This window comes from Morone saxatilis, unplaced genomic scaffold (genome assembly GCF_004916995.1).
Source record: "Morone saxatilis isolate NCDOM2014 unplaced genomic scaffold, NCSU_SB_2.0 Contig8, whole genome shotgun sequence".
Classification (NCBI taxonomy): Eukaryota; Metazoa; Chordata; class Actinopteri; family Moronidae; genus Morone; species Morone saxatilis.
Genome location: NW_023340257.1, coordinates 11,263,278 through 11,291,029, shown reverse-complemented (window position 1 = coordinate 11,291,029; position 27,752 = coordinate 11,263,278). Strand labels below are relative to the sequence as shown.

General features: G+C 39.6%; 3 protein-coding genes across 3 annotated transcripts in view; 1 reads left to right on the top strand and 2 right to left on the bottom strand.

The window, feature by feature from the left end:
• Nucleotides 1-5,012: 5,012 nt before the first annotated feature.
• On the bottom strand, nucleotides 5,013-12,658 carry grk7b (G protein-coupled receptor kinase 7b). The gene is made up of 4 exons (XM_035680439.1): nucleotides 12,050-12,658; nucleotides 11,223-11,660; nucleotides 8,561-8,832; nucleotides 5,013-7,164 (listed from the first exon to the last, which is right to left on the bottom strand). Exons 1-4 carry the CDS (start codon nucleotides 12,656-12,658, stop codon nucleotides 6,837-6,839), a joined length of 1,647 nt encoding a protein of 548 aa, XP_035536332.1. The 3' UTR covers nucleotides 5,013-6,836.
• Nucleotides 12,659-14,885: 2,227 nt separating this feature from the next.
• rnf7 (ring finger protein 7) lies at nucleotides 14,886-16,705 on the bottom strand. Its single transcript, XM_035680617.1, has 3 exons — nucleotides 16,431-16,705; nucleotides 16,227-16,274; nucleotides 14,886-15,366 (listed from the first exon to the last, which is right to left on the bottom strand). Exons 1-3 carry the CDS (start codon nucleotides 16,594-16,596, stop codon nucleotides 15,248-15,250), a joined length of 333 nt encoding a protein of 110 aa, XP_035536510.1. The 5' UTR covers nucleotides 16,597-16,705; the 3' UTR covers nucleotides 14,886-15,247.
• A 4,558-nt stretch (nucleotides 16,706-21,263) lies between these two features.
• The window catches only part of LOC118341833 (transmembrane protein 255B), a 19,237-nt gene continuing 12,748 nt past the window's right edge, over nucleotides 21,264-27,752 (top strand). The window contains exons 1-3 of the mRNA XM_035680232.1: nucleotides 21,264-21,680; nucleotides 23,030-23,169; nucleotides 24,073-24,135. Coding sequence (XP_035536125.1) covers nucleotides 21,617-21,680; nucleotides 23,030-23,169; nucleotides 24,073-24,135 — 267 coding nt within the window. The 5' untranslated portion in view covers nucleotides 21,264-21,616. The remainder of the gene's footprint in view (nucleotides 21,681-23,029; nucleotides 23,170-24,072; nucleotides 24,136-27,752) is intronic.

Below are 27,752 nucleotides of genomic sequence, written 5' to 3'. Positions count from 1 at the left end.
GTGTCTAAATCGCTGCCCATCTGCCCCGGACTCTCCTCTCTGCTCCATTTGCCAAGATACATCCCTCTTTCCCTCCTTTCCACTGATGACCAGAGCAGCCAGGGATCGCAAAACTGATGCTGCAGGGAAACCTCTGCTGCTGACCTCAACAGGGAACAGCCACGCTTTCTGTTTTTTGTAGCTAAACTTGAGGTGAGGTTTGCTCTGTAACTGCACAAGACATCCTGTAACTGTTTGTCAAAAAGAAGAACAGTAACCTGCAAAAGAAAGCAGTGGCACTTTAGAAATACCTCTTACGTAGACTTTATTCCACAGCTGACGTTTCAGGCAATAGTCTTTCTTCAGAGCTTGCAAGTTATTAATTGGATCGATTGATTGATTACATTGATTACATACATTTCATAACAGAACTGTCCTGATACAGCACTCTCTGTCTTAGCTGCCAAAACAAAAACTCAACATATTATTCTTGTTTTTACCGAGAGGGAACCAGCAGGCTTACCACCTGTTGGAAACATAATGAGAGTTAGTGAATTGAAATAAGAAAACGTGTAAATTGGATGTTTTGAATTAACTTATTTTTACATTGATTGTATAATCTTAAGGACACTGAGATTGTTCACTTACCTGATATTAACCTGATCACGATGCTCCTCCTGCGATGTCCATGATTTAAATGCTTGTGTGTGAGTTAGAAGGCGGAGAGCAACAGTTTTCCGACAACATCGCTTTTCAGGAAGTTAGTTTGAATGGAATGTATAGATCAATAAATTATATTTCACTTATTTTGAATGGACTATATGTCAGTACGTGCTTCGTGTGTGAGCAACTCCCCACCTAACTTCAGGTGGCTTCATAGAACATTTAGATATACATTAGCCACTTCACCATCCTTTCACCCTTGGCACTGTGGACTATCGCCTGTGGCTCAACTGCTTTTTTAATAATGCACCTAACTGATGGTAAATCTCACATGCTTCTAACCCAAACTACCCTGAGATACCATACAGAAACTCTTCCACTTAGGGCAACTGCTTCTCCCTCACCTGGGGCAGTTTATGAACCCATAAACATGACATCATCTGGACACAGCAGAGATGCCAGGCTTCTGTCACCAAGGTGGACGCTCTCCAGACCTTGGACTGACATCCTGTCTACTATGAATGAAAAGCGGGGCAAGGTGCATCCTTTTAAGAGTCCAAACTAGAGAATCTGAATATACCTCTTCCTCCTCTTTCTGCTAGCTTACAGGGACCAAATGAGTCATGGCACGAGGAGTACCTGTGAGGAAATACCACATAGTTTGGTCATAGTATTAGTAGTAGTTGGTTTTTAGTTGGTCTTTTCAGTGTTAAACAGACAACAAAAACCAGCACACGCATTCTACACTTTTCTTTATTACAGAAACAGCATTGTCTATATCATTTTATCCATTAGCAGCTGTTTCAACACACCCCAGATGTCCAGGGATGGTGTGATAGGAGTGAATTTAGTAACACACACACACACACACACACACACACAGAGACAGACTAAAAGAGGCAGGTTATAGCGTCTGGGAACACACACACTAACAGCAGAGATGGACTTGGATTCAGTCCAGACTGCCTGCCGCGCCAACTGTCAGTCATATTACACCACTAACAAAAAATGCAATAAGTACCAGCTAATTAAATCAACTTGGATACACTCTTAGAAACTAATACCACCTCACAGCTTATATTTCTGTTTTTGTGTCACCGTCATCCAACACTGTTGAATCGATTGCTTTTATACCTGCTTCTGAACACTTCTGTCATTTACTGAAACACACACACACACACACACACACATGCTCAGGCTGACGGGAAGGCAGAGATGTCCACACAAACACAGATGCCAAAACCCGCGCGGTCAGTGACCCCCAAGGCAGCATGGTGTACTGTAATTAAAGTACATTAGCACATGCGCCACAACTGTTTCTTTCCTTCACAGTTCAGGACGAAGGGTTATAAAGTGTTTCCCCGATACAGTATTCTGTATCATTATATCCCTCTGCTCTCGTTTGATGTGCTGATCTTCAATCAGCCTGCAGTGGAGGGGTGAGGAACATCAGAAAGCTTTGCACTCTTGCCAACTCGGGTTTCAGGATGCTGTAACTTTTTGAACTTTAAGCTGTTTCCTTGGGATTTTCTACTTGTGGGAAAGAACTTTATTCCTAGTGACAGGTGACCGGAAAGAGAAGTGGCGGAGAGCGAGTGCTGATCGTGGAAATGGGTAAACTGTCAAAGTTAAGAAGAAGGATAGCAATAGAGCTTTTTCACAGCTGCCATTTTGGCATAAAATAGTAGGATAAACACAGGTGTTACCAATGATACTAATTAAGGTTCTGTTCCATTTAGTGTATCAGAGTCTTTAAAGTGAGCCAACATGCACAATAGCGGCTCCTTGACTCTGTTTTACCTGAATGGAACCTTAATTAGTATCACTGATTGAATGTTTACCCTGCTATTTCATGTCAGAATACCTCTTGTGAAAAAGGTTTTGAAGTGCAACAATTCATTTGAGAGAGAGTGAAAACTGGTTGGCAAGCAAGTCAAACAGTTAGCTAAAGGTAATGAAAATGTTGAGAAACCTCCATACTCCTTGCAGAATAATATTTCTTATTTTAGGCCCTTATAAGCAAACTAATTAAGATCTTAAAACAGATATTGACACAGTTTTCTCTACAAGACCAAGACAACAAAATTATAAAATCAATTAATTAAACCTGAGCCCTGGGACCCCTGGGGCAGTCACCAGGCGTGTTGGGTAATGATCTGCAAAGCAATTTTATCATTTTTAATCCTAAAAATCAAATGTCTTGGATCAGTACAACAATCTGTGAATGTAAATAGTTCCTCTGCATTAAAGGCAAGAGGTTCAGGAAATCGTGCAAACAACAATTTTCTGTTCTCATGGGGCAGTTACGATAGACATTACATCACTCATTAACATTCACAAACAGCGGTCATACCAGGGAAACTGGAACACATTATTTTTGTCCACCAGCAGCATACTTTCTGTTTTTTTGGTTGGTGAAAGAGAAAAATATCTGAAGGTCTGAACATGAAAAATGAATGCAGCCAGACAGAGATTTTGCAGTAAATGGACCAAACATGGTGCGCAAGATACAAGAGGGCATAAGAGTCTGTTTGGACTGGTTCCAAAGCATGTTGTGTATGTGGGTGTGTGTGTGGGGAATCAGGCCTATCCATGACGTTGTCCAGCCCGGCAGTGAAGAGTTGAGGTGCGGGCGCCAGGAAACTGCCCATGGGCCTCAGTGGGGAAGAACATCATGACACACACACACACACACTCGGTTTCTGTTGACCGCCGTGCAGAGTGAACACTTATTGTGGAAATGTAAGAATTCAAGCATATGAAGCCTTAGAAAAAAGTTGAACGTTAGACACAAAAACTAAACACTCTGCTGGACCGGGTAGTGGGCCGTGGACCACTGACGCTCTAGTTCCTTAACGGTTCTTGATTTCTATTTGAATTTTTTGAAATAAAAATTACATGAAAAAAACAACAATGCGACAAAACCCTCTCTCCGCCCCCAATCTCATCTCCCGCATGGCTGCTTTCACTTTCCTCACAGACAATGCCTTCTTCTCGACTGTTAACCACTTTCACTACCTAAATACCGACACACACACACACACACACCACACACACACACACACACACTTGTAGACACACCCTGCACACACAAAGGCAGTTATGACACAAATCATCCAGTTTACATCTATGGAAAAGCACGCCCTTACACACACACACAACACACACCACACATTATGCATGTGTGCACAAATGCAGCACACACTTAAAGCCAAAGAAGAAAAAGCAGCAATATCACTGTGGAACCATCCAAGATGCCAGCGGCACAGCTGAAGTGTGCACATCCTTTGATGTGAACCAGAGCAGGCAAGTAACAAACGCAATACCAAATACACCCTGCCTGCTGATCTCTAAAACCCATTGCCGCTTCGTACAAGGAATTTTTAAGATCGTGGTGTTGGTGTACATGAGAGTGTGTACAGAGTGTGTGCGTCAAAGTGTATATGTAGATATCTGTGATCTTTTCTTGCACAATCACAGTGTTAACACAGTGAAGTATGCATAAACGTGGCATGCAAGGTTGGATCTGCATGCCATAGAAGCCAAATTGCAATGATATGACTAGACGAGTGCATTGTGATGGGTGTGTGTGCTGTGTGATAGTGTGTGTGTGCTGTGGTGCATGTGCAGTGTGTAGTGTTGGAGGCGCAGCAGTTACAGCGCCGTAAGGAACTAAACCGCTGGCAGAGTAGGCGCCTGGTAAAAACATGTTCCTGGAGACCTTCTGCCGAGTTTGTCTTGTCGTCACGTCGTCCACAGTGGACTCCCCACTCTGCCTTCACAGCCGACGATGATCAGGTTGCGTCTTGGATTTCTATCTGAACCACCCTCTAATCTCATGACAGTTGAGCGTGAATGGAGCCACTTCTCAGCCCTGTAAGGTCACCCCCTCGCAGGAATTAGCACAACACATGTTTATGTGTCCCTCATTACCTTAATGTGTCTGAGGGTTTGGAGTGATACACTGAGTGACGGATGATACACTTTGAATCAAATATTGTGGTGACGTCGTGTTGCTGTAATTACGAATGTACTGTGGTTACTGTGACGTTTTGAAGAAACAAGCACTTTCCTCTTTCAGACTGAAACCGGCTGCTGCTGGAATATAGGTAAGGATAGATGATGCGTGCATTGAAGATTTGAGAAACAAAGCAGGATAATCAAAATAACTGCATAACTTTACCCCTAAACTGGAATGGCACGCTACGACAACTAATTCGTTAACAGAAATCATTACAACAGTGTAGCATAGGGTATTGTTTTATTTCACTCAAGCATTTTCCATCACGTTTATTAAAAAAGAGTTCAACGGCTTTGCATGCATGAGGCAAGAAAGCTATAAACAGTATATAAAATCATTACAAGCCAAAAATGTCACATAAAATATTAGAAAATGTTTAGTCATCATTATAAAATCACATTTAAATATAACAAAATGTTATTGGCACTGACAATGCAGCTCTGTATGTGAGTTATGAGTCAAACTAAGAAGACATGGTTTACATGACCCAGTACATCTTCATTACACAGAATATCTTCATTACACAGTACATCAAGTAAAACACAGGTGAGTCAGAAATAAGACAGCTGGACCATCCTGGTAGCCCAGAGGTAGAAGATGGTTTGAGTGCAGCCAGGGACCATTGTCACATGTTATCACTCCTCCATCTCCTCTCATTTCCTCTCTGTGCTCATATTCAAATAAAGGTCAAAATACCTGAAAGAAATAGTTTCTGAAGTAAAAGCTGCATTAGTGTCTGTGATGTGAGTCCATATGTGGATACGAGAACAAACCATCGGTGAAAGCCAAATAGAAGTTTGTTGTTGCTATGTCGTAAGTACTTAAAGTCTCTTTCTTAGGTTGTGCGTGGCTTGTAAACACAGGGTGATTTGGGGGGTATTAAAGGGGGTTGGCGTTGCATTGTTAAAGCCAAACACTCAATGTTAACAACGTTTTTTTTGCGGAAAAACTACATGTATACACGACAATTTGTCTCCCTGCATCCCCTTGTTAAAGCTGAACCAGTCATCCAGTGCTTGTAAATACCTGAGCAGCACAGCCGAGATAATGGGGATGATGAAGAGTGCTGCGGAAGGTTGAAGAAACTTTGTGGGTGTCTGGCGGCACTTAGTGGTGAACGCGTGCTACTGAGAGACTTCACATCACTCTGCAGCACTGAAGTCGCATAGCTGACATGAGCAAAAGGCATTTGTGGAATCTGTGCGAGACTTCAGTCTGTCTAACAAATGTGGCACATCACTGCAAATACTGATAATGATCCTGCTGCCAGTCAGTGACATACAAGCATTATGCAGCTTGTTTACAAACACATGTAAACACTTAGGCCTGCCAAAATGACTGAGTGATGTAATGGAAACTATGAATGCACTGGGATATGCTGTCTCACCAGGAATAGAGCAGTTGCAGTGCATTGTCAGTGTGTGTTTCTATCCAGGCACAATACTCAAAACAAAAAAACTGTGGTTTTATTTTACTGCTGAGACAAATGTCTCATCGTGTTTGTCTGCAGCATCAAAAACACTGAGACAAAATCTTTAGAAACAGACTCAAACTTCCAAGATGATTCCTCTTCAGTGGTGAAAAGTGACTGAGTGAATTTCCTGAACTTAAGCACAAATTTGAGGTACTTGTACTTTACCTGAGCATTTACTTTTCTTTCTTCTTCTACTTAACTTCATTTCAGAGGGATATACTGAGTACTTTTCGGTCCGCAGTTTATTAAATACAACAACTAACAACTAATTTGATCATTTTGTGTTTTTTTTTTATTAGTTTGATTTATTTTTTTAGTAATTTTGAGCTGTTTGAGCTGTTGGTTGCACAAGGTGTCACTTTGGGCTCTGGGTAATTGTGACGGCATTTCTCACTATTTTCGTATTTTCAATCAGTCGATTAATGTAGAAAATAATCAGCAGATTAATCCATAATGAAAATACTCATTAGTTGCAGTCCTATACAAAATTATTCATTTTAAACTTACAAAATAGATTTTACTTTCCTCCTCCACCACTGTTTGCAAGAAAATGCATTCAGAAAAATTTAAATGAAAATCCAGTTGCTGTTTAAAAGGTGAGTGAGGTATTTCTTTTTGTATTACAGGCACTTTGAATAAATTAAATTGGAGGACTTTCATGTATAGCTGTTTGTCCAGTTGTACATAACGATGAGATCCTTACATAATGACACACATCCTTGATGTCCACACAGATTCGCAGCCATGACCGTTCAGTTTGGGGTCGTTCAGTTCGTCAAACACTCCGCTGTCGATCATCTCCTTCTGCCACCTCACTGAGACTGCGCCTGTGCTAAACTCGTTGAAGAATTTCACGTCCCTGGCATCAAACTTAATGTTCTCAACCTCAGAGTTGTCCCTGAACTCATCTGTGTTCCTGGCATAGACCACGTTGGATTTTGGCACCCAGGGCGGCTCCACCAGCCCAGCCTCCAGACGATGGAAATTGATGCTCCGGAAAAACCGATGACTTCGTGGGTCTTCACCACTAGTATTAGAAAGACACAACTGATGTTTAATGCTTGAGTGGAGACTGAACATGGTGGTATAAAGGCAGAAGGCAGGTGGAATAATTGAACTGGGAAATAAAAGTGTTCATAATGGGTATTAAAAGTTGCTTCAGTTTTTAATATTCAGCGCTTTTCTAAACAGAGCTGCAATCAAAAAGGATCAAAACATCCACTGAAACAAGGGATGAAATAGCAAACAAGATCAACAGGTTAAATGAAAAGTGTTCTTACTACTAAAGTTCACAAATTGTACCTGATTACTACTCTCGAAAGAGGCTGTTCATTCGGATCCTTATTGTCCTTATTAATACACCGGTGAATTCATCATATAAATCCCTGCATTAGGTCGACCTGAGTAGACTAATCAGTTACAATTAATAAATGTAGCTGCAATAATCAGGGTCCAAGCAGGCTGTGACAAGAAGCACTTGCAAACACATACAAATAAATCAACACACTGGGCACCTGGGGATTCAAACCCTGGACCTTTGTGTCTGCAGAGCTGGTACTGACTGACTGCACCGCTGAGAAGACATTGCTTTCTACACACCTTCTCACAAGTCAGGCAACCCATCACATGTGTAGTAAGTGGAACATTTATCATTCAAAACTTGTTTTATGTTTTTGTGAGATAAAGGCAGTTTAGAACTTGAAGCTGAAGGTTTGAGGTGATAACAGAAGTTAATCATACAGGTATAATCACAGTGAGATGTGAGAGAGGGAGGGAGTGGGGTTTTATCAATTAGCAGATTGGGAGCGACTGTGTACCTCAGCATTATTTTGTCTTTTATCTTTTCTGAGTGCTGCTGTTAGTAGGGATCAAACTCACAACCTGTGGAACTAAAAGGGCACGTTGACAAGATCTTAAAAAAATGGACTTGATATATGTGGTTTTACACACAATCACAATGTGAAGCAATAAAATCACATACTGGGCTATTTCTGTTTAAACAATAAAGGTCCAGAGTGTAACATTAATGGGATCTATTGGCAGAAATTGAATATAATATTCATAGTTTATTTTCAATAGTGGATAATCACCTGAATATAGGAATCATTGCGTTTTTATCTACAGACACCGTAGGTCGCCTTCCATGGAGCCTATTCTCATTCGAAGGCCGTCAAATATGGACGCGAGCAGTTTTCAGTTAGTTGCAATCCGAAACGTCCCCGCTAAATGCCACTAAATCCTACACACTGGTCTTTTAAAACACAAAACACATGGCTAAAACATGTTTTTCTGCTTCCCTGTCCTGTCCAAACTGACCTCCGACCTACTGCAGGCTATACACTGACTATGAATTTGTATAGCTCATACAACCTCACTTCAAAAAACCCAAACTATCCCTTTATATGCTTTATATGCTTACTTACCGGCTCCCAAGGCGATGCAGCTGCTTCTTCTTGAGAAAGCGGCTGATGAGGTCTTTGGTGGGATCATCAAAGTTTTTGTCTTCAAACTTGCACTCGTCCTCCAGAGTGCGACGTGTCACCTCCTCATTGTGCACCTTTTCTCTGAAGTCTTTGAAAGGCAAACGGGCAGCCACCATCTCATAGATGCTGCAGCCCAGAGCCCACCAGTCCACGGATATGCGGTAGTTCTCCTGCTTCAGAATTTCAGGAGCCATGTAACCAGTCGTACCAGCCTGAAGGGGGGGAGACAGAAAGTGGGATGAGGGAGACTTCACAGAGATTTAAGTCTTCTCCATACTTGAATAACTTCAACAATATTTGCTGTTTTCACAATCTGTTTAGATATTCAGGTTAAATTCTGGGGACAAAGGTGAACCCCCTGGCATATTTATTGTGTTGTTACCTGCTTAGGGACTGTACAGAAATTATTAGAGAATGGAGGGCAGTTAGAAAAGGGAGAGGGTTTTGTATTCTTTGTTTTTGCTGAAGGGAGCAGGGGAGTAGGGTTGGGTTTGGTTTCCGGTTTTGCCTGTCCGATTTGGTGTATGAGCTTAAACTGGATTGATTTTGTGCACATCAACTGAACTAAATGAGACAAGAAGCAGACGAGTTGCAGAGTCAAGAGTTGTCTTCATGGTAAGCTGCTAACTAGTTTGTGAAATAAATTGACGGTACATTCAGAAACATAGCAGATGTACGAAGCCACACTGCTCCTGTTTGACCTGTTAAAAATACTGTATTACACTGTTAATCAACACTGTATCTGTTTCAAAGTAAAATACCTCTTTTTATTGTGAAACTTTAACATTGACTTTAATTGGGAAAACATTTCTAGGAATGTGTTAAAACCTCCACTCTCATTCATGGCTCTCATTATGTCATCCACTGTTTACGTTGGCCTAATCCTACAGAAAAGAAAAAAATACAAAAATAATAAAACTTATTATACCCCTATCATAAAAAAGTTAAATAAAGGATAAACCATCTTTAATGTTTTATGTTTTGCTTCTTTGAGTTATTAATGGTGAATTGAATTGTAGATATACTGTTGTATTATTTTGAGATATAAGGGAATGGTACTAAAAAATAATGTTGTGGAGGGTCTTGATTGACAAAAAACATGTTTCTAGTCTTTTGTCAGACTTTTATCCATCTTTCCTCCTGAATTAATAGGTTATTTCATGTCTTCAGCCCTCAAACAATAAATCTTCAGCTGAAGAGGTCACGACCAGTAATGTCTACTGGTCGTGAAGATTACCTAATGCAATTAGGTTTTAGATGATAAGGGGGTCTCATGCAGACATTGATTTATTTTGAGTTGTCATAAGCCAAAACCACCCGGCCTCGGGAACCACTGCTATAACCTGTAGCAGAGTAGACGATGTGTGTGTAACTTTGTATTAGTCTTTATGTCCTGTTGGTTTAGCTCGTTTAGTGCCCTTCTGTATGTTGTGACCTGCAAAGGGACTAAAATGAACTTTTAAGATAACTCTGGTACAATTCATCAAATGATAACATTTAACATTAATATTATACATTGTCCCTCACAAATAACATAAAAAAACTAAAAAGATATATATGTGTGCTAGTCACTTAAAAATGCTAATGACTCTCCCACAAAAAGATGTTAAATTATATTTAAATTTATGTAGATGCAAAATCAATATGATGTACTATCTTCTCAAAGTAGGACGGACATTGATGAATCCAGAAAGGATGATCTAGTCTGGTAAATAATTCACCTTTTTAAAGTTCATATCAGTTATTTACAGCAGACTATTTTGCGTCCACATGATGAATTACAAGATTAAATAATAAAACATGGAGACAAAAATACAGACACAAGAATGTGAAAATGGAGGTCTAACAATAAGATACTGTTACAAATAAATAAATAAATAATGCTGCATTAACTGCCCTCCATCAGCCCGGTCAGCTGACAAATGACATTATTGTTCACTCTGTATCCCGTCCAGTGAGCGGAGGCCTCGTCTCCTTGTACATCCCCGAGGAGGCCATATTTGGTATTAGTAAAGCAAAGATTAACCAACTAATGCAAACACATTCAGTAAGTCTTCCATACGTCTCTCAGTCGGTGCAGCATCCAACTGGGGAGGTCAGACACCTTTTAATGAGATTAATTTGGGTCACACAGGGTTGTCAGCGCAGAACTAAGAGCCGTCATATCTATTCCTGGTAAGCTACTTGGTGGTGGTGGGTGAACAAATACAGTGTGTTAAAAAGAGAGCAAATATAGACCATGGAGTGCAAAACAGTAAAAATATCCGACAGCAAGCAAACAACATATAGACTACAAAAATAACCCCTCTCAATCATCACTTACGACCCATTACTAGTGTGTGGTGGTGTCTGTATCTGAAGAGACCCTTCCCTCTGCCTGTATTTTCTTATTTTGATGTTTGTATGGGTGTCAACCTTTGGACGCTGGGTGTGTAGCCCCCAGCCAATAACAGCACACATATCCAGATATCCAGATCGTATGCGTTGGCATGTGATTCTGGTGTCAGTGAGTTAGGGAGGAGCATCCAGGGGAGGAAGGGGTCAACTTTCAATGTTGTGTTTACAAACTGCAACCGATCCAAGGACAGGTCACCACACTGACCTTCTGGCAGATTGTTTTGCCCTTTGGTAGCTCCACGGCTAATCCAAGGTCTGACAGCCGACACTGTCCTTTAGCATCCAGCAGAACGTTCTCAGGCTTCATATCCCGGTACACGACGTCCATAGAGTGCAGGTGGAGGATCCCAGTGGTTATCTGGGCCGTGTAGTAAATAACACGCTCCATACGGATACCCCGCTTCCCCAACTCATAGATATGGAACCTGAGGTCTCCTCCGTTCATAAGGTCCATGACCAGGCACAGGTGGGTATTGTCGTTATAAGCATAAGCCAGGTTTACAATGAAGAGGCTATTGACCTTCTCCAGGATCTGCTTCTCCAGAAGGGCAAACCTCTCTCCACCTTTCTTTTTCAAGCGACTCTTATTCAACTTCTTGCAGGCGTACATCTGGCCCGTATATTTCACCTGCACAGCACACACCTGCAACAGAGACAAGTTTTATTTCTTGGTTGTCCTCTGTTGGTGACATCCTGAAATATGTCTCTGCTCCTTTTATAAAGCAAGAAAATGTACATTTTATTGAACAGTGGCCACTATGTAATAAATGTTATAACATAACATAACAGTTAACGCAAGTTTAGAAAATCATCATTGTAAGCTAACATTAGCCTCCGTAAGCTAAGGTCATACCAGGTGAACTGTAGTATGTTAGTATATTAAACTGAGTAAGGGTGTGTTTAATTGCTCATGAATTCAGATTTTCATTTGTAAGAGAAATAATGTTATTTCTTTTTCAATTAGTTGCGAGTCCATCAAGCAATCTTGAGATTCACATGTTTATTCAGATGCTGGGTATTTCTGACACCTACCTCACCAAAGCCACCTTTTCCCAAAGTCCTGAACTCATAAAAGTATTTGTTAGTGATCTTCTGCTTTTCGTACTCCTTCCACTGCAAGAACCTATAAAAAAAGGGGCTTTTCAGGAACTCTAAGAAAGGGTTCCCCCTCAGGAAGTCCCTTGTTGCTTCTTTTATCTGCTCCAACGCCCCCTCATCAAAGTTCTTGTTTGATAAGTTCTTGCATATTTCAGCCGCCTCTCCTGTGAGGTAGGAGAGAAAACTCTTGGACCCGGGTTGACAGAACTTAGCGAGGATGCTCTGTTTGGCCTTCTCTCTGGCTTCATTTTCAGCAAATCTCCAGTGACTCAGCTCCTCTAGGAACTCAGCAGCGGCCACATATTGCAGGTTAGAGGCCAGGAGAAATTCCTGGAACAACTTCCTCCCAATAGGCTGCTGCTCGCACACTGACTCGTAATTCCTGTCCACAAAGAGACCAGAGGAGTTCTTTGGTTTTGGCAGCGTCAGCGAGACTCTCCGCTTCCTCAGCTCATCGTAGTCTACCTGCTGAGCTTTGAGGTAGGCGGTGTTGGCCACCAGGTTGTCCAGGCCCACCAGGTCACTGGATGTATCCTGTGACATACCAGGGCCTGATCCACTACAACACTATAGTTCACTCATCTGCAGATTCCAGGCACAACTGAGCTCCTCAAGTACCCAAACATCTTGAACATCCTCCACCTCTTGTGCTACGTCTCTGGGAGCATTGAGAGTACCGCTTAGGGATTTGTTGGTAGCTAAGTGTCTTTGCGCGCTTATTTGTAGATGGCAGTAAGAGAAAGCAACTTATGTGGTTTGAACTTAAGAGGCTTTAGGCTCGTCTATTTTTAGATGATGCCAAGTGCTTGTGTGCAGTAATTGGCCTGCCAGCACGACATGATTAGGTGGCAGATCTTGACCTCAACATGTTATGGTTGATTGTAGCTTGTTATGAGATAAAGAAACACATTGAGAGAGCTGTTTGTGTATAATATGTACAGTATGCAACAACGTGTGCACACGTAATTGCTAATTATAGCTTTGTATAGCTATATATATATACTTTACTAAATGAGCCCTAATTAGTTAAGCACCCTAAGAAATACATTTTCCTGAGCTGTTGGGGGAGTGAAGGTTGCACACTGAATACTTACATTTATATATTTGAAAACTACATCTTCATCTTTATTCTTATGCTGGTTTTAAACTGAAGACCATTTTTGAATACCCGCATAAGAATCGCAGTTCATTACAATAACCCTGCAATAGATGTTACAGCTGAAAAGTTCTTGAGGTTGTGTCAAAGAAATGTTTTAAATCTTTGCTTCACAAATGTAGTAATGGAGTATTTATTAAGTGAGAAGAGTTCAGTGTCAACAGGTATTTCTATTTTATTATCATTAATACCAATTATAGCTACAACGGTGAGTGGGTTAATGGAACTTTGATGATCAGTTAATTAGTTAAAATACATATTCAGACAGACCAAATGATAATAAAATAACAGGTAGATTATTTGATAATGAAAATAACTGTTAGTTGTAGCCTCACTAGTTTAATGCCAATGAAATACAGATCCTGCTGATGTGGAATTTGCTGGAAGACGCTTCTTGTTAACTTCCCCCACAACTTGAAGCAGCGACCTATCGGTCATTAGCTTCATGTCTAATTGAATTACTCCGATCAGTCTTCACCACTTCCAATATTCCCAAACTGTGTTCAGCTGTTCTGTTCAAAGGGAACACAGATGAATGTGTGTATATAATAAATATTAAGCCAATCAAACTTTTTGCACATTTACCACATTAACTAATCAGATCTTTTAAGTAAAACTAGCAATACCACAATGAATAAATATAAAGAAAGTCTCTCTTAAAGGTCCAGTGTGTAACATTTAGGATATATTGGCAGAAATTAATTATAATATTTATAGTTGTGTTTTCATTAGTGTATAATCACCTGAATATAGGAATCATTGTTGTTAGGCTTGAGACAGGGCCTTTAAAATACATATTAGCAGCACATTGTACTTCAGTAAAACACTAATATTAAAAGTACAGTGGCTCCACTTAGTTACATTTTTTTACATTAAATGTGTACTGAAGTACTGTACATGAGTAAATATACTTAGGTAAATCCACCACTGCCTCATTGAACAGGTTAAGCTTGCAACTGGAACAAAGCCAGACGTCACATATATGTATAACAAGTGCTAATGGTTAGCATGGCGGCCTTCCAGGTAGTACACTTCGACTGCCAAAGTACTCAAGGTTGTAAGGGGACTTAAGTTCAGAATTGTTTAATGATCCACAGACGATGTTCAATAAGTTTTAAATTAACTGGATCATACTTACTTACTGCACATTATGAGTTACTCATTTGATGGAAAGTTACAGTGGTAAGGCTCCAAGTCAAGATGATGCCCTTTCTTAATGATTATATATTACATTATTATTATTATTACATATTTTAAATGTGTTTCAAAGGGGATAAACATGAACTCAAACCTTAAAAGCGCTTTTCTGCCAAAACTACTTCAGTTTTTGCTCCGATAACAACATTTTGATAATGTAAAGAATATTAAAATGTTTTTTTTTTACATTTAACCTTCAGAAATAATATGTCTGAATACAAGCAGCTGTTCAAGAAATCAGTCTAAAAGAGTGAAAATTAGGATTTTAAACTTCTTTTAAAGAATAAATAAATCTGTAGCAAAAAAGATTTAGATCTGATACCAAACCCCATCTCGTCAAACAAATGTGCACTTTCCTTAACTTCACTTGTATAACAAACCTACTCAAATTACTAAGTGGAAAAAAAAATACATATATTTTACAGCTATACACAATTCTTTATTTTCAAAGACAGTCACATATTCAAGATGTGCTGAACACCACCACAGACAATGAAGCTAACATGTGACCAAACACTGCAACGGGGTTCATCCTTTCTCTTCAGGACTCTTTGATCCCACCAGCCACATCAACAAATCAGTGACCAACGAGTCTGCGCTGCTTTAATTTTGTCCATCGTCCTCCTTTGACACCAGGACTTACTGGAACATGCAATCATAAGTAGGAGGACAGTTGTCGATGTCAAGTGGCTCTGCACAGGACGCTGCAGTGATCATTAAGTCTGTCACCACTTTTGGGCGCATCGTCGTTTGAGAAGCAGACAGCCTGGAGTTGGGGCTTATTTGCCAATTCTCTGGACCACCCAGTCCTGCTGGCAGAGGGGACAGCGATTGTTCTGCTTCACCCAGAGGGACATGCAGCAGTTGTGGAAGGAGTGGTTGCATTCTCCCCATACAACTGAAAGAGGAAAATAAGAGCGGATGAGTAACAACAGGGAACACACTGCAATACCATCAGCTTAGGTTACACACAATATCAGTCCCTTCAGGGGAAATGATTTCACAGCAGCTTTTATAAATGATTGTCCAAATGTTTTTAGGCTTTTTGTTTCGCTGTGAAATTGCAGGAGGTGAAAATAGCAAAACTAGTTCCAATTATTCTTATTATTTTCTGCATAATAACGTAAAAATTGAAGGCAACTTGTTCCAGTGAGAATAAAATCCAACAGTCTGACACAACTTGAAACAAGAAAGTGAGCTTGGTGACAACGGTTGGAGCAGGAAACTACAATGTTTGGTTAATTTCGCCTTAAAGTTGCAGCAATTGGACACAATTGCAACATCACAGCTTCCTGGAGGGACTGTATTAAAAACGTACAACCTTATTTATTGTAACAGCGAATAAAACTCACTTACTTTACCTGTAAAATATATACTTTTATTCATATTTTAAGATCTATTTGATGCTTTTCCTAAAAGCACAATCATTCCCATCTTTGTCAGGCTTCTGCACAATCAAACAAAAAAGTAATTAACAGTTCTTATTTATTAATAATTTCACCACATTAATCCTGAGAAAGTGTGTGTTGTACAGTTATCCAGTAAATCACAACACCTGGAGGCTAACTGCATCCATTTGATTTACATTCAGCGAGCAGAAGTGGAAACCCTCTCTTCCTCTGTTATTAGCTGTGTCTGTGTATTTGACAGCTGCCACACACACACACACAGGCTACAGCTAATATTAGCTCCACTGGATTAAGATTAAGAGCTGCTGCTGCTGCTGTAACGTGTTTTTAAACGCTGACATTATCTTACCCACACAGTCCTCCTGTTTGTTCTCCGCCTGGCACCGGAGACAAGCGTCTGAAAGCAAGAGAAACAAGTTACAGCGGCTCTCTTCACAGGCGAGCTGCTGCTCTCAATGCTAACATTAGCCACGTTAGCTACGCCAGCCCGTGTCCGAGCCGAGCCGAGCTGAGCTGAGCTGAGCTATGAGCAGTAACGCCGTCGGTTCCTCACCCATCACTTGTACCCGACAAATGGCACAAGTATCACACTCCACGTCCCAGCTCCACATGGCCACCGCGTTCCACTTCTTCAGGGAAAACATCTTGTCCCCGCCCGACTTGGAGCCTGAAGAAGTGTTGTGAGAGAGGACTAAACCCGGCTCCTCACCGTCATCCATCTCTGCTGCCCAGTGTCTGGAGGAAACGTTAGCCCGGGCACATAAAGATACACAAAATGGACGCGACGCTTGACGCCTAGCTGAGCGGCGCTAATGCTAGCTGGGTTTAAAGCTGGCGTCCTGTCGCCATAGCGACGAGAGAGGGCGCTGTTTTCTAGCATTTGAAGTCTGTAATGAGAAATACAATATATATATATATATATATATATTGTTATATATTGACCAGTGGTGTAGTGGGGAAGTGGGGATACTCTTAATTTATGGCCCAAACTTTTTTATTTATTATTCTAAATTATAAATGTATTATTTTAAAGTGGCCCGTCCAGCAAAGGATAAACAAACAGGGACTTTCCCAGTAGTAACTTATTAGCACAGTGTCACTGAACTTGTGCTGCTTCACTTCAGGGATTAAGGATCATTATAAAATGTAACATTAACCACAGAAGAGGAGCAGATTTTGCCAGATCAGTACTGGCCCACAGAGAGGTGACATAACTACGTAATGAATTATTCTTTATTAATTACTCCATCCACTCAATGTATTCCTTCATCATCCTTCAGCTCACAGACCACTACTGAGTGATGTGCATCAGAGGGGATTTATACTCTGTTTACATGTGTAAACTACTGCACTAAACCACTGAAAGTAACATACATCAAAATAGAAGAAAAAAAAAATAAGAAAAAAAAATAGCAGATGGATGACAAACACATGTTCCTTTTCTACTTCAGCTTTATTATTATACCATATATGTGGGTTGCAGTTAAATAATAGCCTAAACATAGATTACACACATGTAGAACTCCTCCATTTACTGTTAGCTGTTTAAAATAATATTTACATTTAAATACACTAGTAGTTGGCCAATCTTCAAGTTCACTATGTACAAGGTGCATCCCCTTTACACTGGAAGGTTTATTCACATTGATGAATTTATTTTTAATCTACTTTCTTTGGTGAGTCCTGAGAGAAAAATATTGGTGTAAAGAAATGTGCAATATTCTGAGAGTTCTTTCAAAATATTGCATTTGTTTTTTATAGAAATATTTTTGATTTAAGGTTTTACTTTCCATTATGTAGTATTTGACCTGGATTTAGGTTCTGTTCTTCTGTTATTAACTGTCAACACAATAGCCAGTTTGAAGCCAGATTGTACCAGTTGTACAGTGACATATTGCCTGATACCAAAACACTGATGCAGAGGAAAGCAACTGAATGCAGGAACTTAAAAAAATGATCCAGTCAAGTGTCGAACCAAAGAGGCCAACCTCTCTTTTCTAAACATTAAATAATCCTGATATAATAATAATTAGAATGCCTGTGGCCTTCTTAACCAGGAAATGACATACAAACTGACTTTAGAACAAATATATCAGTGTACAAGCAATGATAAAGTATTTACTTCAACTTTATTGGTATCTAGCGGTGAAGAAATTGTTCTTTGTTCCTTTAGACATTGATATTGGCCCAGAATTTCACAATCAGTGCATCCCTAGCAACATCTTGACTCAACCAAGCACGAAGGAGAAACTACTGTGAACACGAATCTCTGTTCTGCTGTACTGTAAACACGGAGGTTCAACATGGCGGACTCCGTAGAAGAAGACCCGCTCCCTCTGGAGATAAAACGGCTCATTCTAAGGTAACAAAAACATAACAGTTCTCAGGTGATTAAACACTAATGAAAACATACCTATGAATAGTATATTCCATTTCTGCTAGACTTCTAAATCCTAAATGTTACACACTGGACGTTTACTTAGGGTCCTTCACTTTTAACTTTCAGTAGGAAAATAAATGGTTATAAATGGTTAAGTATGTTTGTTGTTTGTAAGTCTTTTTCCATCAGAAATAAACCTCCTTGCATTAGATTCTTATTTAATAACCCCTTGAAAAGTCAGTCAAATCATTATAATGGGTAAATACCATACATAGTTAAATGTCCCTGTGTATAACCAAGTGGAAAGATATAAAACCCTCATTCACTCTGAAAAGAAAAATACAATAAGAATTATATACAAAGCTGCTTTTGTTGATATTTTAACACTTTAATAATTAATCTATGCCTGATTTTTATTGGAACGTGTTCAGCTACTCCCTACCTGTACTTGTACTTACATACAAACATCTTTCAGTACATTATGGCTGTGTGGATGCTCATTCCTCACTGAATTTACCACCAGAGGTCAGATTGTCTCGTGTTTGAACCGACTTTCCAATAATGTCCCGTCCTATAGAACCTCCTCAAAGTAGTTAACCTTCTGATAGGGTGGCATACAGATCAAATAAATCCCCTCTGTATTTATGAGTAGGAGCTGCAGGTGTGTTATATCTTTCACGTGCATCTGCAAATGTCATATACAACTGCTCATATATAGTTTTTTTTCTATCAATCATTGTGTAGCTCTCCCACAGTGTCTCTACATGTCAGACCCAGGATCAGCGGCGTGCACCAGGGCATGAAAGATGTGTTAAAGGTATAACAAGGTACTGCTACTTCAGGATGATTTTTTTGTGTTCTGAATGTATACTTTAAAGAAGAAGAAGAAGATATACTTTATTAATCACCAATGGGGAAATTCTTTTCAAAGATTTTACTCACCTTCTCCTCTTGAATGACACTTTTAAAATGTGTAATCATTCTTCACATTAAAGGGCCACACTGTTACCACTTCACTAAAGCACTAAATCTCACAGTGAGATAGGCTGTGATCCAGATGTCTGGAACCGGGATAAGTAGAACTAACTCCTCTTATCTTAACGTGTCAACCTATCTGTCTGCTCCATAAAAACTATTTATTAAACAATATATTTCCCTGGCTCATAATTTCTTGTAACTATGTCCAGCTGGGATTTGATGTATATCCATGACGACTGGGTGGTCTTCGAGGAAAGGGTAAACTGTTAAGTAAAATGTCACTAATACATATGAAGAGTTATTAGCCTGCATAATCGTTGATGCTCTGGGAAATATTTTTTTAAATAAAACAGGTTAGTTATTTATAAGCTTTCCTCTTGTACTTGCTCTGGACATAGAGGACATTTTACATTCAGTTGTATTATCTTTAAATGATGTGTCTTCATCTGTTTGAGTTAAAAAAGGACAAGAAATCTAAAGAAGATATACCTGCAGATGAACTTCAAAGTTTGCAGCAGGATTTCAACTGTTGTTTTATCACAACCTACATGATCCATGTCATGACACTACATCAAACAAATATAACATGTTTTCATGTAGCGCATAAACAACATTACATGTTCTCTGAGTATTTGAGTAAAGGTTTCCCCCCTCATCTCTCAGACTTTCTCCAAGTAACAGGCTCAATAGTCATCACAGTGTTCATTTTACATGCTTGTTGCATTTCCTTTATTCATACTGACAAGGTAAAGCAGGCAACTGCACTTCTGAGGCTCTATCTCTCCAGGGCCCCGAAATGCTCACTCAGAACCTGGTCTGTGCCAGTTTAATTAAAACTTGTTTGGGAATATGCACCAGAAAACACAACATAAGGAACCTTTAAACTCACTTCTGTGCTCAAATGTATATAATCTCTAATTAATGTATTTAATAACCACACAGCACTATGGGAGCGAGGACAGTTGTAGCATAGAAAAAACTGTACACATTTTCTAGAGAGTGGGAGGAACAAGGGGTTAAGAGGGGCCCAGAGGCCAATTTTATCCCCTGTCCTCCATGGACGCCCTTTTCTAAGACCATGCCACGTTTTGGGGGAAATAATCGTGCTTTCACTTAACGAGATCAACAGAAAAATGCCCCAAAAGCTGTTGTGTAGCAGGTTGTAAAACAAATAAACATACCAATCCAGATCCCATCATTCCTGGAAGGAAATGGATCCCAGAAGGAGAGTTGTTACAGCGTACGAGCCTCCAGAGAATGCTAACTCTTTATGTTGGCAGAAGTGGACTAAATTCCTTTTTGATGACAATTAATATGAACTCGCTTCTGTCGTTTCAGTGAGGCGGAATAAGAAACTAGAAACAACTGTAATAATAACCAAGGCTTTCACACTGAGATTTGAGATACACAAGATACATTTTTTACTGTCAGTGTGCTAAATGATACTGATGGCAGTGTCTGTTGTTGGATAGCTGGCTGGAGTACAGTCATACAGTGTAGCATCAGTAAACGTCACTGTGGCTGCAACTTAATCTCTGCTGACTGATCAACCTCAATTCATTAAGTTCATTGACTTATGCCCGGTCTTATTTATGGTTAATTTGGCCATGCTAAGCCATGGCTCAACTGTGTAATAACAACGTCCCATTATGCACACTGGCCTAAAAATACTTTTCCCCATATGATTACATTATGAAAGAAGCAGCTGTAAACTGGTGGATGTGTCATAAACCCTGTGAAATGTTTGTTTCACTATCAGAACTCTATCCATTCAGTCCAATAACACTCGGAAAGTCAAGAAGACAGACTTGATTAAATCATTTTATCCCCATTTAAGTTAGCCCAACCAGAGTTTTCAGTGTGCTCTATGGGCCACATGATGTACCAGGAAGTCGAACTTTGTTTTTGGCTTCATGCGCCACTAAGCAGCTTTTATAAGAATGAATGGAGCCCCGCCTCCATGGGCCCTACCTACAGATAAACTGACGAACATCTGTTTTGAAGAGGAGATGTGTTCATGTACAGCATATCCCACCTCCTCATCCTGCTGCAGCAGCACATGAAGCCCATGACAATTTGATTTACAACAAACAGGGTCGAATGTCGATCTTTTGAAAAGAACGCCTGCTATTGTATATCCTCAAGTGTTTTGACAGCAGTAGATAGGCACATTTCCGACCGCCCTTGAATGCAGCAGAGGCCAGAGCACACACTCTGCACACAGAGCTGCACTGAAGGAGACCTGCATCCACATAGTAGATGCCTGTGACACTCCGGACTGGCCGAGCTTTGAGAGAAGATTTGTAAGCCTGACCTGAAACCTGAACTGGTCCCAGACTTGTGAAGCTGTCAGAGGGAAATTTCACAGGAGAGGATCTATCATGACTGCAAGGATCCAGGGAGCGACGGGCAAAGACAAACCAGTGCCAAAGAGCAGAGCAACAGGTAACTCACTGGGAGTGGGGATGGTGATGTGGTCATGTACCTGGGACAGTGACAGAGCTGCATTAAATATATGTTTTACCTGAATTACTATATTATTCTTTACGTGTTGGATTTAAATCTTCTTGTGGGCTAATGATCTCACAGTGACTAACTTCACTTCACTTTTCAGTAGGCTGATACTGTAGCCCAGATAAATGTGTGTTTAGGATGGTACACGGCTCATTTCACATGCAGTTGCAGTTGACAGATTTACTTACACTTCTCAGCCAGCAACAATAAAAGTCGTTTCATATGTAGCAGTGGGATACTCAGTTCAGGCTCCTGAAGAGAGGTTTTTTAAACTAATAAACTAATAAAAACTCTCTGACAGAGACTGGCAAATAGCCATTAATTTTACAGTGTATACAACATATGTTCTGGTTTGAGGTACACACTTTTAGTTCATTACAAAATCTCAAATGTCATCATTGATTATGTATTTTGTATGTCTGCCTCTATCTTTGACAATTTAACTAGAATAGATATGGAGTTGTGTACTTTGATGTTTTTTCTCTCTAAAATTAGGATGACCAGTACCAGTTTTAGGGTATTTCAGGGTTGGATTATTTACAACTGTAATCATGACCTTTAGTAAACAACAACACAGACAATAAAGACAGCAAATGTGTTCACGTTTTGAGGTTTTCAGTGTTATTAAAGCTTTATTAAAAACAACATACCTAATAAAAACAGCCATTGTAGGTGCAGTGTATCAGAGGCCGTTAGGTTAAGGACCACAGCTTTGAGTTGGTGGAGTTTGCATACGTCCATATGTTTGCATATGTGCATGTGGCTTTTTCTTTCTACAGTCAAGACAAATAACTCTGGTGGTAACTCTGCTGATAGATTTGAGTGAATGTTAGAAAATGAAGAAGACAGGGGGGGAAATACTGTGGTTTTAATAGACATTGGTTGGTTGTTTTCAAATGTATTTAAAATTGGATACATATGTTTGCCAGCAGCAACCTTCTTGAAGGGCATGTAATGAATACAGTGAGCAGTCCACAACAATTACCCAAGTATTAAGTAGAGACTTCTTCAATACTGAGATTTGAACTTGGCATTTGAAAGCAACAAGATGAAGATATAAGGTTTGGATCCTTGTTTTTTTGATTAAATGAAGTAAATAAAATCAGGTTTAAATTAGGTTTGTTGACCTTCTAATGAAACTACACGTACTGTATGCAGGTAGATAGCTGCCAATAGGCTCACAGCTAACAAGCAGCCTAGTTTATTGTGTTAAATGTGTCCTGCACTGTGCCATATAACATAACATGACTGAGGGTTTGTCTGTCCTCTGTGGCTTGCAGAGATGACGGTAAGGGTCAGGAGAGCGCTGTGGCTCGTACTGGGCATGCTCAGTCTGTCCCTGCTGCTGGTGCTGCTGGGAGTCTACACCACAACCCGAACAGAGAGCCTGAATGTGTCTGGCTACACCTCTGGGGTGATTGTAAGTTGTTATTTGTCCCTCGATAATTCCCCACCATGATTTATTCAGTGAGATGGCAGATTGATATGATAAGCTACCAGGAAATAAGGAAATACTTTTTACAGCATAAGAAAACATCCTCCAGTGTGTGATAATCCATCATGAGGCTGCAATATGTTAGTCTTGCTTTGCTGATTTACCCCCTTTCCACCAACACAAGCCTAGTGCTAAATCTGGGCTGGTGTGGAGTGTCAGTTTAGGGTTGGTTCAACTTGCAAACGTCAATGGAATGAACATTGAACTTCACATTGATGTTTAATTCATAACATCTAACTTATGTTGTGTAAATTAGTAGCTCGCTGAACAGCTAATAAATACATACAAATACATACAACGTGCCCCCTCATACACCCCTGACGTAAAGCAAAGAACTGACTCCAAACCGGCCCTCAAAAGGGGTAATTGTGGTCTTCCTTTATCGTCTGCTTGAGACAGACATGCTTTTAGATAGGCTGTGACATTAATGATCGACAGTCCACATGAGCACTTCCCAAAGTGTTTAGACAGGCGCTTGGCTGACAGCTTTTCTTCCAAGTTTGAAACTGGACAAACATAATGGGTCCAGAAGAAGTACAGTAGCGTCCAATTTCTCCTAAATCAGTTTCTGGATATACTGTATCTGTGGTGAGACTTTGAGTCGTGCAGTTACAGAGCCATCATTCATTTTTATATCTTTCGACCTTTTGCAACAGCAAGTAACATAAAACACACTGTATGCTTTTACCCCAAGAGCTCTTTTCATAACTGTTAAGTACTAATGTTGGCTTTTCTTTACTTGGAATAGGACCAAATCATAACAGTGTCACAGTTCCCGTGAAAATGAACCATATTTCTCTTTTGTTTATTGTATCATGTTCTCTGCAGCTTACCCTCGGATCGTTCCTGGGCCTTCTGGGACTCTGCCTGAAAGAAAACCGCAAACAGCTGGTATACTCTCTTACTCTCCTTGTATCTTCTCATCTGACAGCATCACACACCTACATCCTCTGTCATAATTCTTCCTCATGTTTGTCTGTTCACACCCAGCCCCGACTCACCAAAAGGTAGTGTAAATGGACCAAGAGAGATACAGTTTGTCGGCACAGTTACCAGTTGTGCTGCTCTTCAACGCATGTTCACCTATTCACTACTCACTAGTTAACTCAAAGCAGTAAATTCGGATTTATTTATCTTAACATTTTGCGTCATCAGTTACAGTAATAGTTACACAATAGACCAGACCGGCACATACGGTTGACCACGCTCCTGTTTGGGGATAGAAAACCAAAGATTTTATACATGTCCATACAATTTGTATGCGTTAACTTTGTTTTATGGACATGTGTGATAGTTATTTTGTTGTAACCTTGCTGGGAATTTGCGATATCTTGCTAAATTAAGGTTAATTGGTCAGCCGTGGTGCCCCTTTAGTCTTCCCCTGTCCAAGTGCGTCAATCAGACCTGCCAACACCAACAATTTTTCCAGGTTTCTCCCTAATTTCAAGGCCATCTCCCAGCAGCCTCCTGTTATGTTGTCTCTCCTGTGCTCTCAACATTATTATGAACAATCGTCATATACAGATCCAGGTTTTGTATGTTTGTCTGATGTCGCCCAGAAGTTACCAGATTGTCTATGAAACGCAATTTACACACTACATACAATTTCATCCCATCTGTAAGCGCAACCTGGCAACACACACAACTCAGGATTCAAGGAGCGTGGGCGCAGCTAACTTAACACTGTTAAAATGTCAGAGCAAAACGTCGATCCACTTAAAAAACCTAAATAGACTTTCAAATTTAAGCAAAATTGGATAAAACTACCCATACTCCACCAGAGCTAGCCATCTCACCAGGATCAATTAGCTATTTACCAAACTGAGAGAGAATAATCATGTATCTTATGTGTGAAAGTGTGAAAGCTTTGGTCATTAATACAGTTGTTTCTGGTTTCTTATTCAGCATCATTGAAATGATAGAAGGTAATTCATATTTATTGTCGTCAAAAAGGAATTTAATCCACTGCTGCCAAAATAAAGAGTTTCAATCCTCTGGAGATATGTACATTCTGACAGCTCTCCTCTTAGGATCCTATCCAGGAAGGATGCAATCTGTTTTTTCTGCATTTTTCTGTTTCTCTTTTAATGTAAAAGCACGATTCTTCCCATCAAAAGGCTGCGTGGCCTTGACATTGGCTCGATGCGGAGGTGTCGTTTTGGTCTATGGTAATTTTCACATTAATAAAATGTGGTACAATGCAGAAAATAGTCTAAATGCCACTCTTTTTTTCTATTGTGACATTTGTTATGGCCCAATTTAGTGTTTAAATGTTACACTAAAATCAAATAGCAGTTCTTTGTCATGCCTTCATCGTGTCTCATACAGATGCACATGGCACCCTTTAACATCTGTATGCACTGGGCTGCCTGAGAGCCCCTTTGACATTTGTTTATTGTTGTGAAATGGTTTAGGAAAAGATCAAGTTTTATGTAAAAAAAAACTCATGGACGGTGATGCACATAATGTACCTTAAAAGTTAAAATAACTCAATGTTTACTTTTGGTTTAACATGCGACATGAACCCCAGTCTCCTGGGTGAAGGTCCTGTTTTTGTTTGAAAAATATTTCTGGAAAAGCGGGGCTTCGGAGAAGTGGGCTTTTGTTTTTGGGGCTAACAGGCTGTCTGACAAATGGGCTTTCAGTTTACTGGACTATTGGTGATCCTTTTTTCAAAGCAACATTGCTGCATTGTTTTGTGGGTTACAGATTATGTTAAAGAAAGCCCCGATCATGACTATCTCATCCTAGTATTTCCTCACTGTGTGCAAGCTGGATAGTATTTAAAGCAAATGTGAGCTCTGTTCTCTGACTTTTATTTATTATGTTGTTAGACATATGAAGTTTTCTTATTTTAAAATGAGTCAGTTAGGCACACACAGCATTTTCAACCAGCTCAGGGACGTTAGCCACACCTGATGTATTCTGCCACTGATGGTCAATGGTACCTGACTAGAAATGAGGGACTGCTTTTGTCTGTCTATGTTTGAAATCATGATGAGTTTTAGGTGATACATTTGTCCCTGTATTATTGTAAACTTGTGTACTGTGTGACAGCGGATCAGCTTTACAGGCGCACCGACAATAATTCTTAACAAACATTCAATAATTGGGTTTGATTATATGATTGCCTAGATGAGGCAACTTACCACAATGTTATTTCATTCTTTACGAATAATTTGTAACGCATACCTCTGCTGGTCATTCTTAGCTGCTCACCACTGACAGAATACAGGCCGACAACTTGTACAAAAGTACAAAAGTACATCAGCTAACGCATTGTTGTTGAACAGTGTGGGAACAGGGAATTAGGTAATTTGATTTGTTTAAGAAAGAACCTTGTATGTTGTTGTTGAAGTAAATGTGCGTGCCTGCTGTAATCCTGTTGGCTCAAATGTTAATCAGCTCTTTACTTCCATCTATTAGATGTCATGTCTGGGTCAAATAACTGTGACTCTAATATAGTAGTTGTGATGTGTATTACATACCTTTTCCACATGACTCTGTTATGATCTCTGTGACCCCCTATCAATACCATCAGGCCACATTTTACTTGTGCACAGGGAGAGATTAAAATCCAATAGATACGTAGGAAGGACGATTTAGAACAAACAAAAAATCTGAGATACACTCAAGCAGCTTAACTTCATCCTAACCTGATGTGCTATCAAAGGATGCTCTCAACTCCTAGTTTATCTCAAAAATGTTAAAAACAGCAAATGATCTTATTCATGAGGAACGTAAGGTAATTTATGGACAATACTTCCATTTTTGGAGTTTTTGGATCGAGTTTGTCTTGCTTGGATTTGGTATTAAGTTTTTATCCTTTTCACTGGTGAGATAAGTTTTGTGATGAGAACTTAATAATGTTTGACAGTAGAATTTTTCATTTTTCATATTGAATTTATTACACCGATGATATTTTTCCAGGATATGGTAAATTGAGATTGTGATTAATGAAGAGCAGGAATGATGGGAAGATACTGTGCACAGTCAGTGGTTATAAGTGCTAACACAATTATCTTCCTCTGTCTGATCTCAAGTAGGCAAGAATAATATTATGATGTTGAAGAGTCACTGTTTAAACAAATGAGATCATATTTCTGTTCTGGGACTGATATTGGGCCTTCAGAGAAATTCTTTAGAGTTTAACCTGCAGCCTCTTTGTCTTCCTTCAGTGTCTATGACAGTTAACCTGCAGCCAGTGGAAAAATTATTACTTATACAAGTTGAAATATGACAATTATTCATCTTTTTTTATTCAGTTTTATTTTTATTTGCTTGCACATTAAAAACTGTAATAAAAGACATCATATGTACTCAGTGACATTCACGTACAAGACATACTTGTATCTATTTTATATATAAATATAGGTACAACTATAATAATTATAATATACATATTCAGTACATAAATTAAAAGTAAAGAAAAACCTGTACAGGAGAGGTAGGAAGCCCATGCAGGTGGAAATATCAGGACAAATCGATTAATATTTGTTCATATTTTC